General features: G+C 43.3%; 1 protein-coding gene across 4 annotated transcripts in view; it reads left to right on the plus strand.

The window, feature by feature from the left end:
* Positions 1-22,478, plus strand: part of TXLNG (taxilin gamma) — a 51,834-nt gene that overhangs the window by 19,769 nt on the left and 9,587 nt on the right. For all 4 annotated transcript variants that reach the window (XM_084617600.1, XM_084617597.1, XM_084617598.1 and 1 more), the window contains exons 4-6: positions 19,285-19,455; positions 20,479-20,673; positions 21,375-21,494. In XM_084617600.1, the coding sequence (XP_084473726.1) occupies positions 19,285-19,455; positions 20,479-20,673; positions 21,375-21,494 (486 nt within the window). The remainder of the gene's footprint in view (positions 1-19,284; positions 19,456-20,478; positions 20,674-21,374; positions 21,495-22,478) is intronic.

The raw sequence follows: 22,478 nt of genomic DNA on the forward strand, positions 1-22,478 counted from the left end.
ATGTTTCTGATCCCAGTGGGGAGTCCATCCCTGTTGTCCACCCTTTAAGACAGGATCTGTTTTCTCAGGGACTGATTTTGTAACCCAGAGCCAAAGTATCTAATAACTGCCTGGCTTTTGAGCCGTCACACATGAAAGCAAGAGGCTACTTTGAAGAAATGGTCTCCACTCGGCTGGTATCTAGAAAAGCTTCCACTATTTTTTTCAATTCTGGAACCTGGCAGAAGTTCAAGCTGTGATGCAAGAAACATAGTATGTCTCCGTCACCATCTATATCACAGACCTTCGAATTCTTCCAGTAGGATCTAATAAAGAGCTTCACAGCTTCAATGTTAAAATATCAAGTGGCTGCATTTTCTAGCATATTTTCTTCCACAGGCAGAAAGAGGATCTCTTTACAGTGGAATATGAAGCATTTCCTCAGAGAAAATTTTCTCTATCATCCTCTTAGGATTCATCGAGCACCGCTATGGGATCTCAGTTTGGTTAATCTGACTTAGAACCTCTCTGAATCCATCGGAAAGCTATCCTTGTATTTCCTGTCAATCAAGGTGGCCTTCCTGTCTACCATCACCTCCACCCAAGGGGTGTCAGAGCTTGGGCTCTGATATTGAGAACAGGACTACATATTCCACAATAAGGTTTTATTCCCCAAACAAATTGACCCTTATCCCAAAAATTAACACAGTTTTTAAGAGCCCTCGAAATCATGCTCCCCACTTGTCCAAAACCATCTCACCCAAGAGAGGAGCTCTGGTAAAGGTTAGATCTTCTTAGAGCCCTGAGTATCTGTCTCCATCACACATCGGTTCTAATGCTGTATTTATTTTCTGCCATTGGGAAAGGAAAGAAGTCAAATCTCCTATTTCAAGATTGTTGAGATGGTGCATCCATTAATCCTATAAGCAAGGTGGATAAAAATCATATTTAATTTTCTTTTTACTATAATATATTAATATCATGTAAGTTAAAAAGAAACATTCAAGAGGTATATATTTACTGTCAAATTTTAAAGAAAGTTACGCCATTGAAATGGTGTTGAGCATTAAACATCTGAAATCAAAGTTTGTTGTAGTGGTAGATCAACTTTGACAACGCTAGCTTCTTCTGCAGGTGCAAAGAGCATATTTTCTTTATTTCAGTTTCTTCATCAATTCAATGACTAGCTTATTCAAATTTGAGAATCCAGTTGGTAATTGAGCAAAAACTTGTTTTATTTTTTTTCCAATATACAAATAGAAACAAAATGTGAGACAATAAGGTCTTAGTTTTAAAATCTTTAAGGACCAAGTGACCACAAACAATCAGTTCAAATCACTAACTACAGATAATTCTTCCTTTGTTTAATGTATCCATTTTAAATGCAAAACATGTTTTGATAACCTACTTTTTTCTTAGGTATCCAAACCTGTAAGGTAGTTTTATTTTACTAATAAAAATTAAAATGCTGTGCATTTTAAATGAATTCCAGTTTTCATACAAATGCAGCTTTACACAAATCAAGAGTAAAAAATGAATCCTTATCTAGTAAATAAATGCATCATTCATTATTTCTAACTGTAAAAATTAAGAATCAGCATAAATCTGCTAAGATATATAATTGCTTAAATAAATGTGTATAGTAGGACTGTCGGTTAATTGCAGTTAACTCGTGATGTGATTAAAAAAATTAATCTTGGTTGATCGCAGTTTTAATCCCATTGTTAAACAATAGAATACCAATTGAAATTTATTAAATACTTTGGATGGTTTTTCTATATTTTTTAAAGTGTACACTGCTCACTTTATATTTTGTATTACAAATATATGCACTGTAAAAATGATAAAAGAAACAGTATTTTCAATTCACCTCATACAAGTACTGTAGTGCAATCTCTTTATCATGAAAGTTGAACTTACAAATGTAGAATTATTTTTTTGTTGCATAACTGCACTCAAAAACAAAACACTGCAAAACTTTAAAGCCTAAAAATCCACTCAGTCCTATTTATCATTCAGCCAATCATTAAGACAAACAAGTTTGTTTACATTTACGGGAGATCGTGGTGCCCACTTGTTTACAATGTCACCAGAAAGTGAGAACAGGCATTCTCATGGAACTTTTGTAGCTGGCATTGCAAAGTGTTTACATGCCAGATATGCTAAACATTCAAATGCACCTTCATGCTTTGGCCACCATTCTAGAGGATATGCTTTTATACAGATGATGCTCGTTAAAAAATAATGCATTAATTAAATTTGTGACTGAACTCCTTGGGGGAGAATTGTATGTCTCCGGCTCTATTTTACCTGCATTCTGCCAATATTTCATGTTATAGTAGTCTCGGATGATGACTCAGCACATGTTCGTTTAAGAACACTTTCGCTGCATATTTGACAAAACTCAAAGAAGGTACCAATGTGAGATTTCTAAAGACAGCTACAGCACTCAATCCAAGCTTTAAGAATCTGAAGTGCCTTCCAAAATCTGAGAAGGATAAGGTGTGGAGTATGCTTTCAGAAGTCTTAAAAGAGCAACACTCCAATGCGGAAACTACAGAACACGAACCACCAAAAAAGAAAATCAACCTTCTGCTGGTGGCATCTGACTCAAATGATGAAAATGAACATGTGTCGGTCCACACTGCTTTGTATTGTTGCCAAGCAGAAACCATCATCAGGATGGACGCGTGTCCTCTGGAATGGTGGTTGAAGTGTGAAGGGACATATGAATCTTTAGCTCATCTGGCATGTAGATATCTTGCTACCCCAGCTACAACAGTGCCATGCAAATGCCTGTTCTCATTTTCTGGTGACATTGTAAACAAAAAGCGGGCAGCATTATCTCCCATAAATGTAAACAACTTGTTTGTCTGAGCGATTGGCTGAACAAGAAATAGGACTGAGTGGACTTGTAGGCTTTAATGTTTTGAATTGTTTTTGACTGCAGTTACTTTTTGTGCATAATTCTACGTTTATAAGTTCAACTTTCATGAGATTGCACTACAGTACTTGTATTAGGGGAATTGAAAAATACTATTTTTGGTTTTTTCGGTGTAAATATTTGTAATCCGAAATATAAAGTGAGCAGTGTACACTTTTTATTCTGTATCATAATTGACATCAATATATTTGAAAATGTAGAAAACATCCAAAAATATTTAAATAAATGGTATTCTGTTAACAGTGCAATTAACTATTAATGTTCTTAATTGCATGATTAATTGTGATTAATTGTTTTAATCGCTTGACAGCTGTAGTATATAGATATAATGTATCCTCGTAGTTAGCAAATAGTAGTACAAGATTAGGTTTTAAGGATCTATTTAGCTACAGATCAACATGTTTACCAACCAATGAGAGTCTGCCTTTCTTTAGGAAACTAAAAAGTATAAATGCAAATCAAGGTGAAAATTTATTTAAATCAATCCACCCAGCCCTATAGGTCAGTCCTTTTCCCGTAACCAGCATAAAGGGCAGTAGCAATCTCATGGGCACAGCGATTTTTATACACCATATGAAAAGATCTCTAGAATAGCTATCTGGTCACATCTATTCACATCTTTTAAAACTTTACAAGCTGGATATTCAGGCATCAGCTGATGTTGCCTTCAATAGGAGCATGCGCCATACGGTGGTCTCTTTGGGCTTCTCTACACTACCACTTAGTTTGGTATAATTTATGTAGCTCAAAGGTGTGAATATTCTCTACCCCTGAGCAACGTAAATAACACTGACCTGCGCCGGTGTAGACAGCGCTGTGTCGGTCAGACAGCTGCTCCTGCTGACATAGCTGCCGCCTCTTATGGAGGTGGAGTAATTAAATTGGCAGAAAAGCTCTCTTGTCGGCTTACAGCTTCTTCACCAGAGCCACCACAGGGATGCAGCTTCTGTAGCACTTCTAGTGTAGACTAGTCTTCAGTAGTAGAGAGAGAGTTCTCTTTGAACCTGACTTGAAGGCAGGAAACCATTTTAGGGTTGGACATTTGACTACAGTAATAGTCAAATGACAGTCAAATATTGGTCAAATACTGTGAAATGTGAAAAAAGTCATGTATATTTTAAAGCACTAATTTTTTAGAACAGTGTAAGAAAGATAAGATGTAGAATTAACCTTATTTAAGTAACTGATTACCTGTACCACCTCTCTTAAGGTTTTTAGTTTCAGTTGCATAACTATATAAAAGGGGCGTGAAAGCTAAATTTAGTTTTATAAAGTTTTATTAACTATCCTTAACTGCAAATAATAATAGAAGTTATGAGAAGACAAAAATAGTATTTGGACTATAATTGGTTATAAAAAAATTTCTAGTTTTAGCCATTCAGGTTTTCAGAATTAAATTACATAACCTCAATAGAAAATAACATTTATACTCAATTACTATCTTGAGAAGATGACTCTTTTTAGATTTTTTTAATAAGGCCATGTCTGCAATACAAACTGTGGTCAACGCAAGCTATGTTGGCATACAGCCACATAAATCACTCAGGCGCATGCACACTTAGCTGCTTGCATTGTTGTAACACATACTCACCATGAGTGCTTTTGTTGTTGTTAAGTGCAGTGCAGTCAGAGTAAGTATACCAGTGTGTCACACCACCATATTGTGTGTTGTCTTTCGGGAAATTTTCATGTTTTGTGGGATACAAAGGCTAGCCCAGGTATCTCTGGGACCTAGTGATCAAGGTCCCAGCATGCAACTTTCTCCATCCAAAACCAATTTTTTTTGTGCCTTTTAGAAAATATCTTACCAGCCTGCTTGGCACTTTTTGGTGCCTGCTGTCTTTGACAGAAGCATGGAGTCCGCGGAGCTCTGCATTATCTCATGAATGAACATTGCAAATACAGGATGCACAATTTTGCTGCATTTGCAGACCCAGAGGAGTATCTCAGCAAAGGTTGAAGAAATCATCATGTCCCCAACAGATTGAGGGAAATTCAAGTTTGTTGGGTGGCATTCACAGAGCAGCTTCAGATGGAGCTCCAGTTCTGAGCACGAGAAATGAGCACTGATTGGCGAGATGGCATTGTAATGTAGGATTTGAACAACCAGCAGAAGCTGCAGAACTTTGGGATGAGAGAGGCTGCATTCCTGGATCTGTGTGCTGAGCTCACTGTAGCCCCCCGGTGCAGGGGCACCAGAACGAGAGCTGCATTGACAGTGGAGAAATGAGTGAGTTTGCACTCTAGCCTTGCAATGCCAGATTGCCATTAGGCAGTGTAAAATAATTTTGGAGTTAGAAAATTCACAGTAGGAGCCATTGTTATGCAAGTGTTTAGGACCATTAATCATCTGCTATGTAGGACTGTGCCTCTCGGCAGCGTGCAGAAGGACATAATGGATGGATTTGCAGCAATGGGGTTCCCAAACCTCAATGGGACAATAAATGGCAAGCATATCCCTATTTTGCCTTGCTACTGAGTACATCAACAGAAAGGGCTACTTTTCTATGGTTATGCAAGTCTTGATGGATAACCAATATTGCGTCCCTATCAATGTGGTTTGGTCAGGGAAGCTGGATGACCCTCACATCTTTAAGAACACAGGACTCTTCAGAAAGCTACAAGCAGGAACATTCTTTCCCAGCTGGTGGATTACCATTGCGAATATTGGAATGCCAGAAGTGATTCTGGGAGACCCAGCTTACCCCTTATTCCCCTAGCTCATGAAGCCATACGCTGGCCACCTTGACAGCACCAGGGAAGATTCAGTTTCCACCTCAACAGGTGTACAATGACATTGAATGTGCTTTTTCTAGATTGAAGGAACACTGGTGGAGTTTACTCACTAGATTGGATCTCAGTGAGAAAAATATTGCTGTGGTTATAGCTGTCTGTCACATCCTGCATAATATATGTGAGGTAAAGGAGGAAAAGCTGCCACCCGGGTGGAAGTGGAGCATGTCTCCTGGCCTTGAACAGCTAGATGCCAAAGCTATTATAAGAGCCCAGCGTGGAACTATGCATTTGAGGGAGGCTTTGAAAGAGCACTTCAACAGTTAGTCACAGTAGTACTCTGTGCTGGAGTGTTCACTGGGCCTGGAGCTTTGGGTGCTGCTAAGAATTGTCGTGTTTGATGTGCATTTATAAGTGTCCAGGTTTTTCCTGAATCTATTAATTTTATGTGGTGTTTGGTTTGTATCTTTCATATACTGTTTGCTTTGTCTGCTGCTAGGCACTCTGAAATATTTGTTGTGAACCAACAGAAAATTCAATTCTCCAAAAATTAGAACTGCATTGAGTGGGGGGAAAAACGGTGCAGAAAATCAATATGGGGGTGGCAATGATATACAAACTGTTAACCTAGATTAAAAGGGTGAACATTTAAAATTAGGGAGTAAACATTTGTCTATTTAAGTGCACAAATGTAGTTGATTGTTGCTAGACATACACCAATTGTGTGGTTCTCACAGGTCAGGTTATGTGAAGTTGAGGTTTTCCTTGCTGTCCCCTGGCATAGAGTGGTGTAGGGGTAAGGATTCGCCTGTGACGGGATATGGTATGTTGTGGGACGGGGAGGTGTAGGGAGTGGCCACCATAGAGTTTTCCAAGGACAGCAAAGGGTGGGGACTCTTGAATTTTGGGACTTGTAGGTCAACCATGGTCTGCAGCATTTGGTTTGCTGCTGGAGAAGACCCATTATGTGCAGGTGCGTTTCCATCCCCTTGTCATGCTGGGACTCCTGGGCCTTTTTCCTGTCCTCTTTCTCCATGCTGTCAGTCATGTCGGCCTTCCAAGCCCTTTGTTCACAGTCCAGTGCAGCAGTAGTTTGTGTAATTTTGCTGAACGTGTCCTCTCCAGCCCTCTTCTTTCTCCTCATGAGTGCGAGGCATTCTGCGGGCATGGATGGGGCACCCCTCAAATTTGCCATGCCAGAAGCTGCTGATTAATAACAGACATATGTACCATTGGATTAACAATCACCATGGAAAGGGATAGATAACTTTAAAATATCCCTTCCCTTATTCCCATAAACACTTTTAATAAGAAATGCTTATTGACACTTCAGCTTTGGACTCCCTCAGCACTGCAATGCTCTCCAGCCCCAGGAAGTATGGCAGAGCAAAGGGTGAGCGGTAGGAAGGATTTTCTGTTGCATGAAGCTATAAAACTTCAGGCCCTGTTCCATGAGTATAGGGCAGTGACTGATTACTGGCACTGTTTTCCACAGGGAGCAGTGGTTTTAGTTGATATCTCACTCCTGAGGTTCGCAAAGGCACAGAGAACACAGCTGCTGCTGGAGTCCTGAAGCTGCCTGTGCCTGTAGCCCATATGCTGCAGTGGTGCCAACTAAACTCATGACTGAGTGGTATGGGAAAGTGTCCTACAGCAGAAGAAGAAAAAGTGCTGCAATCCCCAGAAACCTTTGGGAGAGGATTGCAGAGTATCTCCATGAAAGTTTCATTGAGGTCTCTCGGGAAAATAAAAGGGACATCCCTACTAACATAAACAAAGTGCACTGCATGGCCCCGGCTGCATAATCGAACAGCAGAATGAAAAGCAGATTCCAACTCTGCCTCTGTACCTTTTTATCTCTTTTTGTGCAAGTAAACAGTGAAAAGTCTATACCTTTGTCTTAACTTAGGGGTGGTCTAGGGGCCATTTTTAAATGTAAACATTCTAAGGAAAAGTGTGTGCACACACTTAGCTGAGCTTCCTTCCTCTACATCAGGCTCATCTATGCTCACCAGACAGGACTGGCTCGACTGCAGCAGAATCTCAAACAGCTCCTGGCTTGTGGCATGGCTGGAGTCCCTTCCCATATAACAACCCCCACCACCTGCTCCTCCTCCTTCCTATTGGCTGCTCACATCAGGAGTGTCTGTCACAGGCTCCTCTGAGGTACCCACAGTGGTCTGCAGGGTGTTCATGGGAGTCTCTGCCAAGTATGGCATGCAATTTGTTGTAAAAGCAGCAGGTCTGTGGGGCAGCACCAGATCTTATTACGCTCACTGACCTTGTGGTATTCCTGGCAAAATTCCCTCTCTATCACATGGCACTGTTGCTGATCCCTGCCGTACCCCTCTGCATACATCTCCTGTGTAATCTTCTCATAGATGTTCATATTTCTACATCTAGTCCATAATTGTGCTTGCACAACCTCCTCTCCCCATGAGCCCAGGAGATCCAATAATTCCTCTCTGCTCCTGGTAGGAGTGCTAGTGTGTAGTTGGTTGGGCAGTTGCACACAATGAGGGTGGTCAGATAAGTGTGCTTGCCGAGGTGGGCAGTCAGTGAAAAGGCATTTCTGAAACACACAGGAGGCACTGGGAGGGAGGGAGAGGAGTTGATCAGTGGGGCCGATGGACCCAGACATAATTCCACACCCTCCTCCGAGCCTGCCATGTCCCCGCTCCTCCCCCGCCCTCCCAGTGCCTCCAGCACGCTGCTGAACAGCTGTTCCCCAGTGTGCAGGAGGTACTGGAAGGGAACGGGGGGAGTTGATCAGTGGGACCAGCGGACTCCTTGTTTGAGAAACACTGATCTACGCTATCCAGTCCACATTACCTGTTTTTCCAATTAATGAAATTAGCCCTAGGATCACTAACTATCTAACATAAACTCCTACATTTATGACAGACTCTGCAGTTCGAAAAGCTTGCACATTTGGTCTCATTTTATGTCTGCATACAGCTAGAACTTGAAAGGCAGTATGAAATACTGTGATAGACATATACAGTGCTCTGTCATGTTAGTTAATATAAAAAAAAAGAGTACTTGTGGCACCTTAGAGACCAACCAATTTATTTGAGCATAGGCTTTCGTGAGCTACAGCTCACTTCGTCGGATGCATTCAGTGGAAAATACAGTGGGGAGATTTATATACATGGAGAACATGAAACAATGGGTGTTACCATACACACTGTAACAAGAAAGAGAGTGATCACTTAAGGTGAGCTATCATGGTTTTTTTCCCACCGCTCTCCTGCTGGTAGTAGCTCACCTTAAGTGATCACTCTCGTTACAGTGTGTATGGTAACACCCATTGTTTCATGTTCTCTATGTATATAAATCTCTCCACTGTATTTTCCACTGAATGCATCCGACGAAGTGAGCTGTAGCTCACGAAAGCCTATGTTCAAATAAATTGGTTAGTCTCTAAGGTGCCACAAGTACTCCTTTTCTTTTTGCGGATACAGACTAACACGGCTGCTACTCTGAAACCAGTTAATAACAGTAACTTGTTCAGTTTTAAAACTACTTTACAGCAATCTTTGATTTAAACATGTTACAAAACAAGGACAGACACTATAGCTCTCCGACAGTCTTTAAAACATACACATAAGCATGTGCACTTTCTTTACTAATTACTCAGTTTCAGGAACTGGTCAATTGACTGATTTGGATAATCACCTAGGAGAAAATCTGTATATTACTTATCACAAGATCTTTGCTCAGCTTACAGCTCAGTTATCATTCACAGCAGGAGTTGACACTGTTTAACTACTGTATATGGCACATATAATATCAGTGTTTGATATTAATATTTTAATTCATTTACTTATTCACAGACAGGGAAAAAGGGAAGTCTCAGTTTTGTGAAAGGATGCAGCAACTCTAATTTCTTAATTATGAAAAAAATCTAGCTGTTTGACCTTGGGTTTTTATTCTGTTAGCTGTCTGTTCTGTCTTTCTTAAAGGCTTTGATACCTGGGCAATTCTTAAATAGTAACAACTGCTAATTTTGGGACCTTAGTTAATACAGCAATACCGAACAAGAGTAAGACGTTATAGTCTGCAGTAGGTTTAGTCTTAGATACTTATGCCTGTGTCCAAAAAACAATTAGTTATTTTAATTCAGAGAAATGTGAAATGGTGAATATCACACCAAAAAAAATTTATTACCTTTTTTAGCAATCTTAGGTTAATGTTTAAATGTTCAATCTTGAATAAGGTTCATAATTGCAAAAGAAAAATGAAATAAAACAAACATGGCAACTATAAAGGAAAAAGTCAATTTTAAATGCAGTTATGCTAGGTTAGCAACAGGTTAGCTCTTCAAGAATCATGCTGTTCATTATCTTTTCATCATTAAGCATCAACTGTTTCATCTATATCTTTGTTATCAAATTCATCAGTAACTCGTTCTCCCTCTTAACTTAATATTCTTCAGATGAACTTTTCATCTGTCCTTTCTTTAATCATATTTTGATACATGATCACCAGCTTCCCAGCAGTGGAGGTCTTCAATCTATTTCTGTTTCTTGAATGATGATTCCCCAAACCAACCAGTTTTGTTCCTCACATGAAATAGAGTGCACAAGTGTTAAAAGAATATCTGCCACTGTAGCAAGAACATGAGGAGTACACAACCCTTTCCACCATGATGGAGCATGTTGTTTTTATGTTCAGCTGCTGGGACTGCACTTCGCATTGTTTTACAACTGACTGGGCTTCTTTTTTTGCTTATATTTTGCTATCTCCATCATCATTGCTTGTTTGTTTGTACTTCCTTTAAAATGTACAACAGTCACTGTGAGATCACAAGCTGAATCAGATTCATGGTCAGATTTTGGCCCTGGAAGCATGTGCGAGAGTGATCACTTGATTTTTTTTTTTTTTTTTTGGTGATATTATCTTCTTTCTTTTCTGCTTTTGTAAATAGACTGTATTCAGTATTCTTACAGGTTTCTTAACATTGAGAAACTCGTTCTTGGCATCAGACAGTGTAGAACTATTATTTTTCATAGTCTGACTTAACTACAGTATGAAGCAGTTAAATGAATTTGTCTTTTCACATCCAAAAGACATCATGTCATAAATATAAAGGGAAGGGTAAACATCTTTAAATCCCTCCTGGCCAGAGAAAAAACCCTTTCACCTGTAAAGGGTTAAGAAGCTAAGACAACCTCACTGGCACCTGACCAAAACGAACATTGAGGAGACAAGATACTTTCAAAGCTGGAGGGGGGAAAACAAAGGGTTCTCTCTGTCTGTGTTGTCTTTTGCCGGAACCAGAGCAGGAATGCAGGTCAGAACTCCTGTAAGGGTTAATAAGCAATCTAATTAGATATGCGTTAGATTCTGTTTTGTTTAAATGGCTGATAAAATAAGTTGTGCTGAATGGAATGTATATTCCTGTTTTTGTGTCTTTTTGTAACTTAAGGTTTTGCCTAGAGGGATTCTCTGTTTTGAATCTGATTACCTTATAAGGTATTTACCATCATGATTTTACGGAGGTGATTCTTTTTCTTCAATTAAAATTCTTCTTTTAAGAACCTGATTGCTTTTTCATTGTTCTTAAGATCCAAGGGTTTGGGTCTGTGTTCACCTATGCAAATTGGTGAGGATTTTTTATCAAGCCTTCCCCAGGAAAGGGGGTGTAGGGCTTGTTGGGATTTTGGGGGGAAAGACTTTTCCAAGTGGGCTCTTTCCCTGTTATATTTGTTAGACGCTTGGTGGTAGCAGCAATAAGGTCCAGGGACAAAAGGTAAAATAGTTTGTACCTTGGAAGTTTTACCCTAAGCTGGTAAAAATAAGCTTAGGGGGTTTTTCATGCAGGTCCCCCCCATCTGTACCCTAGAGTTCAGAGTGGGGTAGGAACCTTGACACATCATCATCAAAAATGTTAGTGCAGACTACTCAGAGAGCACACCCAGCCACCTCTTCTTCAAGAGCAGCTGTATGAAGTCTTTTTGCATATTTGAAGTTTGAGACATTTAATAGAAGATGCCCATCAAGTAAGACTAGGCTACTCAGTGTGAATGAAATTGAGTGCTATACTAACTGATGCTGAAAAATGTTTGCTGGTACTTGTTGCTTTTGAAAATTTTGACCGCGCTTTTCACTTGTAGCAGGTGGTGCAAAGTTGTCAGATCTTCAACATCGCAAGTGAAAAACTGCATAATATGGTGTGCCCGCAAGGGCTGGGGTGGGAGATACCAGCGAAAGGAGGACACTTAGGCCTAAGAATAGTAAACTGCGCGGGGAGCCCCTAGGACGCGCGGAGGGCCTACAGGGGACTCTGGCTGTTTGGGACAGCTGACCAGGCAGGACTCCATGGGGGGAAAGTCCTCTGCAGTGCTATATTCTCTGCGTTTATCTCGGGGATACATGGGGTCAACAGCTGGTTACATTCTTACATATATAATTTATGCTTATTACATAAACTAACTCGTTTACAGGCAAAAATATGGTGAGCTATGCTACAATAAATATCTTTTGGCAGGGTCTGTCGGACAAAGTTCATTGAAACTGCCTGCGTCCTCCGCTTACATCCAGTCACATACTCAGTCCACCACTTAGTTCCTCGCCAATCTTCCGCAACCTTGCCCCTACATATGGGCAGCATATCCATAACACAGAAGTTGTGGATACTCATCAGCAAAACCCCAAGTAGTGTTCATGTTAGCCATGTTGTTGTTCACAACCAAAATAATCTTCTGTGGACCCAATTCACTAATTATATTTTCTTTTTCAAGTGCTTGTTCACGTCCATTCCACATTAGATGTGTGCACGCTGCGTGCACGAGCGTCGGAAACTTTTTCCCTTAGCGGCTCCCGGCAGGCCCCCCGAGTGGCACCACTGCGCCCCATATATATACCCCTGCCGGCCCAACCCCCTCCAGTTCCTTCTTACAGTCTGTGGCGGCGTTGGAACAACCTCTCTCTCTCTCTCTCTCATAGAAGAGCAGTCCCTTAGCCTTTAGAGTAGCTGTTATTCGTTTGCTTACATATAGATTGTGAACACTTAAGTGAGTAGGTGCTTGGAGGCCTCCAGCACCAGCCACGGGGCATGCCGCAGGCCCATGGCTTCAAGGTTTGCACCGCGAGCCGCAAACCTATGCCAGTTAGTGACCCCCACGACTCGTGTCTACGTTGCCTGGGGGACGGACATCAAGCTGAAAGGTGTAGGATTTGCAAGGCGTTCCAGCCAAGGACAAGGAAAGACTTTCGCCTAAAGCAACTGTTGATGGAGGCCGCATTGCAGCCACTGGGCCCGGAGCACCCAACGCCGGCTCAGGCTTCATCGGTGCATAATGCCCCAGAGCCATCGGGAGACCCGGCACCGGCAAAGCACTGTAAACTGTCAGCCCCGGAGCGCCAGGCTAGGCCCCAGCACCAATCGTCCTCCCTGGTTCGGTCCCCGGCGCAGCCTAAAGGAAGGCTTGGTCATTCCCCACACAGGAGGCTGGCGCCTCCCAAGGCACAGACAAGAGCTGGAAGGCCACGATACCGGTGCTGACACAGGCAGTCCCAGCGGTACAAGCTTCACCGAGCCCAGACTTAAGTGAACTCAGTGCGGACGATGGGCTCAAGGGCATAACAGATCAGCCTTCTATGCTTGACACCTTTGATGTCGCAAAGGACCCCATCGAGCTGTCGGCAGTGAGCCCCCTCCCACATGGGGAGAACCCTCGAGCACCCATGCCTCGGGCACCGTTGAGGGGTAAGCCAGCAATGTTGTGCCGCTCAAAGACACCATCCCAGCTCCACTCCCGGAGTTGGTCCGGGTCAAGCTCCAACTCCGCAGACTCGCACTTGCCAGTGGCCCAGAAGGAGGTTGCAGCACCAGCAGCAGGTCAACACAAAGAAGCACCAGAAAGGGCACACCACTCTCCGGCACCGCCCAGAGACTGGCACTGGGAGTCGAGACGGCCCTCACCAGAGGTCTCCCGCAGGCGGTCCCGGTCCAGGGAACACCAGCACCGGTCCAGGTCCCGGTCCCAGGGGTACCAGTACTGTTCCCAGTCCTGCTCAGCCAGGAGCCACTCATTCTCCCGCCGGCGCAGATTGTTGGCACCGCCATGGCCTTCGCGATCAGCGCTGCTGCAGTCTGGTGCCGGCTCCGGCCACTATAGCTACCCGCACCGGGGCCTGGACAGCAGGGACCCTCAGGGGAACTGGCAACCTCAATGGGGGACACCAGGCCATTGGCCCTTCTGGACCCCCTGGGTCTATCAGGAGCACCAAGGGGCCCTGTCCAGGACAAGTTACTCGGTGTAGCAGACCCGCTCCCCGCACCGACGCCAGATGGTGCCAGAGGCAACAGTATCCAGTCCTCCAGCATAGACCGGAGAGTCCAGCACCGAGCCCGGTGCTGTCCCATGGACTCCCACCCCGGCCTGAGCCGGGGGCCCTTACCACGGGAGATGGGGAGCAGGAGGACCAACCAGAGAGGGTCAAGCAGCAGCTAACCTCCTCGTCTTCCCTCGATGAGCCGGTGGCGGGTACAGAGGTATCCGGCCCTCCATCAATAGACCATAGAGCCCACCAGGAACTGCTGCGCAGAGTTGCCCAAAATTCGGGGTTGCAGGCCAAGGAGACGGTTGAGCAGGAGGACCCCATGGTGGACATTTTGAGCCCTGAAGGGCCATCCAGAATAGCGCTCCCGCTCATTAAGACTGTTCAGTCTAACTATAAGACTTTATGGCAGATCCCGGCCTCCAGCGCTCCAATGGCTAAAGGAGTGGAGTGTAAATACTTTGCCCCATCTAAGGGCTATGAGTTCCTATTCTGCCACCTGAGTCCATGCTCCCTAGTGCTTTCGGCAGTGAACGAAAGGGAACGCCATGGACAGCAGGCCCTGGCTCCTAAGGCCAAGGAGGCGAAACGCCTGGACCTTTTTGGTAGAAAGGTGTACTCATCTGGGGGTCTTCAGTTGAGGATTGCTAACCATCCTGAACAGGCACAATTTCAACTCCTGGGCAGCGGTGGGGAAGTTTAAGGACAACCTCCCGCAAGGTTCCCAACAGGAGTTCACGGCCCTGGTGGACGAGGGCAAGGTAGTAGCCAAGACCTCTCTCCAGGCCTCCATGGATTCAGCAGACGCGGCAGCTAGAACAATCATGTCAGGGGTGATCATGAGGCTCTCGGCGTGGCTCCAGGAAAGTCAGGCCTGCCCCCCTGAGGTCCAGAATACGCTCCAGGACCTCCCCTTCAAAGGGTCTGGGCTCTTCTCAGACCAGACAGACGCAAGGCTGCATGGCCTCAAGGACTCGCGGGCTACGCTCAAGTTGCTGGGTATGCACATCCTGGAGACCCAGAGGAAGCCCTTTAAGTCGCAGCCTCCCCCGCAACGCCAGTGCCAGCCTCGCCATAGGCATGAGCCTTACCATAGGCGAGGCAGGGATAACAGGCGATGGCGCAACAATAACAATAATGCACCGGGCCAAGGCCAGCACAAACCCTAGCCGGGCACTAAGCCAGGCTTTTGAAGGTTCGCTTGAGGACAGTGTACCAGACCAGCCACCAGATCTGTCCCTTTGTTTTCTGAAGAGCCTGTCCCGTTTCTCCCATGCATGGTCCACCATTACATCAGACCATTGGGTCTTACGCACAGTGCGGAACGGGTGCTTGCTGCAGTTCGCCTCCCTTCCAACCCCCTTCCCTGTCCCTCTTCAGGGACCCATCTCACAAGTATCTCCTAGAGGAGGAAGTCCGCTCGCTGCTACAGGCGGGGGCAGTAGAGGCGGTGCCTCACGGCCTAAGGGGAAAAGGGTTCTACTCCTGGTACTTTCTCATCCCCAAGGCCAAAGGGGGCCTTCGCCAAATCCTAGACCTGCGCGGGCTCAACAAGTTTCTGGTCAAGGCCCGGTTCTGCATGGTTTCTCTGGGCACCATCATCCCTTCCCTGGATCCAGGGGACTGGTATGCCGCCCTCAATATGAAGGATGAGTACTTTCATATCACCATTTTCCCAGCACATTGGCGGTTCCTACACTTGACCATGAGCCGAGAACATTATCAGTTTGCGGTTCTCCCGTACCTCAACGACTGGCTCCTGGCGGGCCGATCCAAGGCGGAGGTGTGAGGCTATGTGGAGGTGGTCCTGAGATTGTTCCACGAGCTGGGGCTCCCGGTCAACGTCCCCAAGTCCACACTCGTACCCAAGCAGAGAGTGAAATTCATAGGGGCGGTCCTGGATGCGGGGCAGGCCAGGGCAAGCCTTCCGGTATCCCAATTCCGGGCTATCCAACAAGTAGTGGCTTCCCTGCGCCAGTTTCCAACAATGGCCATGTGCTGCCTGTGGCTGCTGGGCCATATAGCAGCATGCATGCACGTGGTCAGGTATGCCAGACTGAGACTCGGGACTTGGCAGGCATGGCTCGCTCGGGTGTACCGCCCAGGCAGGGACCCCCTGGACTTCCTGCTGTTGTGGCAGTCCCAGCCTGTGGTTAGCAAAGACATCCCCTTTGCCGCCCCACTTCCGCACCTGATGCTGGTGACGGACGCGTCAGACCACAGATGGGGGGCTCACCTAGGGGACCTCATGACGCAGGGTTTGTGGTCCGGAGCAAAGCGGTCGCTCCATATCTAAGTGAAGCAGCTCAGGGCGCTTCGTCTCGCCTGCCAGACCTTTCATGCCACTCTGAGTGGTCACAGCGTGACAGTTCTGACAGACAACACTAGTGCCATGTTTTATAGAAACAAGCAGGGCGGGACTCGTTCCTCGCGACTCTCCTCCTCTGGGACCTTTGCATAGCCCATGTGATTCACCTCAAAGCGTCCTATCTCCCGGGAGTGCGGAACGAGCTGGCGGACTCCCTCAGCAGGTGTTCCCATACTCCCGCCCCCCAGTTCCTCCATGGAACCTTAACCTGGTCCTTTCTAAACTCATGGGACCCCCTTTCGAGCCCCTCGCTACCTGTTCTCTCCTCCTCCCTTTCCAGGAAGCTGGCATTTCTGGTTGCCGTTACTCAGCCAGAAGGGTTTCCGAACTGAGGGCCCTCACCTCTAAGCCATCGTACACAGTATTTCACAAGGACAAGGTGCAGCTCTGGTCGCACCCCAAGTTCCTCCCTAAAGTGATGTCCCAATTCCATCTGGGCCAGGACATTTGTCTGCCAATGTTCTTCCTGAAACCTCATACAGTCCCGAGTCACCGCAGCTTGCACACCTTGGATGTGCGTAGAGCGCTGGCGTTCTATTTGGAGCGCACCAAACCCTTTTGCAAGTCCACACATCAAATCTTGATAATGATTTGATGAACATCTGAAGACTTTCCAGGAGTAGGAGTTTTTGATGCCAAAGCAGATAAAGTAACAAAATTCTTATTTGAAGATGAAGAAATTGAATTGGCATCATTTTCATTGCCACTTATATCCCTGTATTCATCAAAAGACACTAGGCTTCATGATACTACTGTCAAAGACAAAGTAGAAAAAGAGTACATAGAAGAAAACAAATTTTGATGTCGACCAGTTTACTATTCTTTGCTGTTTGCCTGTAATAATCTTTTGACAGTAGCTGGACACATCACAAGAATTCCTCAAGTGAGCGTTCTCCTTTCTATCTACCTTTGTCTCATACTCAAGAGAACATAACTTGCACTTAGCTTTAACAGTGTTTCCATGTTCATGTCTAGTGTTTAAAAAAAAAAAAACATACAAATTATTTTGGCTTTCCTCAACTCTGCATAATTTATTATGTTACTGTTAATGTCTCACTACTTCTGGATTTCTGTCTCAGTTGAATTTTAATCAACCAGTAGCTATTCAGTCTTTCTAAGCGCTGCTGATTGGAAGATTCCATCCTGTCAAAATGTTTTTGGGCATATTGTCCCCTCCCTCCCAGAACCTTTAAAGACTCCCAGATCACAGGAAGGGAGAGGGGGGCAGGCCGCTCCTTCTTCCTACAGCAAACACAGACTCATAAGCAGCAGGAACGGGAGGGGCTCTACAAAGATGTGATGTCACAAACCCCCATTAACATAGAACTTTCCATATTTCTCAGGAAGGTTTTGTTGGGGATAAGTGTGTGGGGGAATTGATGGAGGGGGTGTTTGAGGGAGAGAAGTGGGGATTTATTTACATAGGCCTATAACAGGTTGCTTGTGTTGAGGATAGTGGTGTTAATAGGGAGCAGGTTTGATGGCTGTGCATCTTTTGTCTTTGTGTTCGGGGAGAAAGTTTAATGACTGAACCCTCCTTTCCCGTCTCCACCCCCTTCTGAATTTATTTCTGTAGGTTTGTCTTGGCAGTTTAGATTGACCAGGACCAGGGACCATGTCTTTTAACTTGTTTGATGCGCTTTGTAGACCACCATGAACAATGATGGCCTGGAATACAAATAGATATATGTATAATGTTTGTTCTGGAAGATTACAGCCATTAAGATGATCAACTTTAAGTTAGTTCACCTTTTCCCCAGCAGATGGCATTAGCATGTAGTAAAGTGAGTAATCAAGACATTTCGGTAAGTTTGCTAACAGATGTCACCGTGTTGCAATAAAAAAGCTAGGCCACCACCTACATCTGCGCATTGTTGCTGGAATATCAGATGATATTTGACCATGGTTAAATAGTAGGCTGTCAGTTGACCAGTCAGATCAACTTGTTAAACCTAACATTCCTATTGCAATCCCATTGGTTAATGCAGTGGTTCTTAACCTTTACTGCAGCCTGCACCCCTTTGGTTCTCAAAATATGTTCACGCACCCCTTATAAAAATCTTTGAAGTAGGTCAGTTCTTTAAACCTACATATATCATAACTACAGAATGAAAGAGAATTATGTATTTTAATTTCACAGTAAAATTAAGAATACATGAAAAATTACACTTTCTTAAATTTACCGTCTCAGTGACTCTTCTGTTGTTGCTGTTGTTCAGTGGTGTTCGAGAAACAAGGAACTTTCGCACCCCCAGAAAGGGCATCTCGCACCCCCAGGGAGTGCGTGCACCCCAGGTTAAGAACCACTGGGTTAATGCATCTGTGGACCTTGTAGATGAAAGAATAGGAAAACTTATTCTGAATTACCAAAAACTTCCTTTTTCTGAGTTAAAAGGTACACTGATTCAATTCTCCCATCTTTGGAGAATTTCTTTGGTGTGTAGGATTAAAAATCCTTGTTGGTTCTTGAGAGATGCTCTACAGAAGAAATTCACAACTTATTACTATAGCATATAGAAATTTACTAACAAGTTTCAGTCCACGGGGTGTTACCTTTAGCTGTGAAAGCTGTTTAAATTGGTAGGTTTTTCAGAGTGCCTCACATATCTGTGATTGATAGGTCTGGTTCTGCTTGCGTAGCTGCGTGCAGGCTGAGAGGCTGTTGGTTAACAGTTCTACAGACCTTGTAACTCGGAGGAAATTTTTGGTAAATCAGAATAGGTTTTCTTAGCTTTATATTCCAAGACTGTCCATTCACACATTTGGGATTAACTTTTCCCCGGGACCAAAAAAAAAAAAAAACCCAAACAGTTGTTGTAGTCTACACTGGTCTTAGTGAAATGTATAGACCTTCACCATTCGCTTCTGAAGCTACTTAAAGTTCATTCAATCTTAGTTTAAGTTGTTCTGACTAGGTTGAAAAAGATGGCACACTCATCTCCATTTTCTTAATTATGCTCTCTAACTTTAGTTGGAGGAGAGCCGGAATGTTCAAAAGCAGATGAAGATACTGCAGAAGAAACAAGCACAGGTTGTGAAAGAGAAAGTCCATTTGCAGAGTGAGCATAGCAAGGCCATTCTAGCACGCAGCAAACTGGAATCTCTGTGCCGGGAGCTTCAGCGTCATAACAAGACTTTAAAGGTTAGTTTATTTGTGTAAATTGTTTTAAAGTAAACCCTATTTCTGATTGCTATTTAAAATTCATACTTGCTAGCTAGCTAGCTGGTATTTGCACTGTTTCATGTCCAATACCCAGATCAATAGAGAATAACAACCCTTTTGAGTATTGGGATTGTGGGAATTGGTGTGTTTACTTTAGTCAGTTTCCTTCTCAAACTGGTCCATGAATCATACTTAGTTTAGACTGCTGTAGTGTCTAGTCTTGCCGTACTAGTTACTGAGAGCTGTGGTGTTGGCTGCTAGTAAAATAACATGAATGAAATCAAAACAGCGTAAAATGACAAGATATAAACAAAGCTTGAATTGGCAGGAGTAAGGGAAAGGGGGGTTGAGATTCATTCATTTCCCTGTGTTGTTATTGTAGGGAATTGCTTCACCAAAAAACTGTTTTATTAACTTTAGGGTAGCTTTTAAATTGAAGTACAAAAACCTTGGTGAGGAGGTGAACACACACCATTCAGTTTTCTATTTCAAATGTATCAATGCAGGATTTTTTTGCCTCCTGGATAATCGTTGCTGGCCTTACCAAACCATACTAACATCAGTTAAACTCTTTCTCAAGCCATAAAGACGAATGCTCTTCAAGCATACAATTATAAACCATATCCATTTTAGATCAATTGAAAAGTAAAAACAAAACACGCTAGAGCTTCACTTGCCAATACCAAAATATATAGAGCATGGTAATAGACTGCTGAATGTATATTAAAATACCTACATTAAAACACCCAGCTAACGCCAGAGTGGTTGCAAGAACAGGAACCAGCTTCCCTAAAGAAGCATCCTGATAGCACACTGAATTGGTAAGGATTTAATTGTCAGTTTGGGCAAAACTTTGGTTTTGGTTTTTGAACACACCAATGTTGTGGAAGTATTCAGACCTGAAGTATTTATTTTGACCCATCTCTATCTTAAAGATTATTATACGGGCATATTACGTCACTTTTGACTTGCACACCATTAACAAATCCTTTTGGATAAAAGGAAGAAAACATGCAGCAAGCACGTGAAGAAGAGGAGAGACGTAAAGAAGCCACTGCACATTTCCAGATTACACTGAATGAAATTCAGGCCCAGCTGGAACAGCATGATATACACAATGCCAAGCTCCGCCAAGAAAATATTGAATTGGGGGAGAAGCTGAAGAAACTAATTGAACAGTATGCTTTACGGGAAGAGGTAATTTAAATTTATGCTTCCATAAGCACTCAAATTAGTTTCCTTACTACTTTAAGTGGTGGCTTTCTAAAGAGAAGTGATAATGATTAAAATCAGTTCACTTTCATAGAGTACTACAGCTTTCTTTGGTTCCCAACCAGCAGCTAAGGCACACAGTTGTAGAATAAGTGTTCTCTGATATTTTTTTTTCATAGTGTGGATTGCTTTCTAATACTGAGGTTGTCATCAACCACTTCTCTCCCCTCTCATTCATGATCACATCCTGTGGCAACCAGAGCAATTGTTTATGTGGAAAAGTAATACAAGGAAGTTAATGTAATTTAGTGCTGTTTAACAGCTGGAAATGAGATGTGACCAGTCAGCTGTTTTTAGGCCACGGTTTGCAAACCTTTGCATTTACTTTCTGGTTTTTAAGATGCACTTGAGTCATGTTTTCACGCTTCTCTCATCAACTGTGAGAGGCAGAAACTTTTTTAAATAAAAGTTCAAATTCTCCTGTAATCACTTGACTCTGGAGGCTGGAGCTTAAAGAAAAATACCACATATATTGTGATCCAATGGTCCGGCAACCCTGACCATTGGATCACTAGGACTGAATACTAAAACTGTTCAAAACTTTTTTTTTCATTAAGAAAAATCTTTTATGTTGGCTTAACTGTGTACTGCTCATATTACACTGTCAGGTTTTACTTTTTCCTTAGCATATTGACAAAGTGTTCAAGCATAAAGAATTACAACAACAACTAGTGGATGCCAAACTTCAGCAAACCACACAACTTATAAAAGAAGCTGAGGAAAAACATCAGAGAGAGAGGGAGTTCGTAAGTTGCTTCTAAGCTTACTTTTAAAAAACAAAAAACACAGCAACTGAAGGGGCAGCATATTTAGGGCTAAAATACCTTTTCTACAAGATACTAAGATCCAAATGGTTTAAATTAAAAGGAACCTGAATTGTACCTGCAATATACATCTATATAGGTGCAAACAAATAATGTGCATGCAGCTGCAGGTTTTTTTGGCAAGAACCATTATCTGTTTGAGGGGTGTGTGTGTGTTTGTGTATATAAATGCATTCTCCGAACACAATTTAGGTACTTCTGTTAGGCTTGGAGATTATTCCACATAGTGCAGCTTTTGCGGCACACTTCCTTGTTCTTCTGATGCCTGAATTTGGTCAGCTATGCTCTAAGAAGTGTGAGGTGGAAAGAGGGTGAAAGCAGAAATAATGTAAGCACCTTTAAGAGCACTTGCTGTTACCAGGAAGTGTGTGCTCAGTGTTTTCTGAGCATTTGAGAGAGTGTAAAACTAGGAATTTTAGCAGCTTGGCTGGAAACTACATAAGACTGAAGTCTTCAGTTGAACTCTTCAATTGAAAACGTGCCCTCCTGGTGATGAAATGGCTTTAGACATTTTAGGGCTGATCCAAAGTCTTTTTAAAGTCCATTAGAGTCTTTGGATCAGGCCCTAAATATTCACCCCCCTCCACCCAAAGTAGTGATTTTGTTTCCAGAATTTGAACAAAATCTTAGAAGGTGTTGGAGAGAGGCCCATGTCTTCTATTTGTTTTTATTACGTATTTATAGATAGGGTATAGAAAAAAAACTTGAAGTTTCAAAATTGGCATGAATATAGTCCTCACTGAGAATGAGTACTTGTGTGATTTGGGATGGAGGGGTCAAAAATCAAGTAACTTCTGGCCATGTTGACTAATCTTTGAAGACTGTGATTTAAAGATAGAGGATACCAAGCTGTTTTTGTGAAGAATTCTTGCTTAGATTTACAGGTGTGTAAGTATTTGAATCTTC

This window comes from Lepidochelys olivacea (assembly GCF_965140295.1).
Source record: "Lepidochelys olivacea isolate rLepOli2 genome assembly, chromosome: 1".
Classification (NCBI taxonomy): Eukaryota; Metazoa; Chordata; order Testudines; family Cheloniidae; genus Lepidochelys; species Lepidochelys olivacea.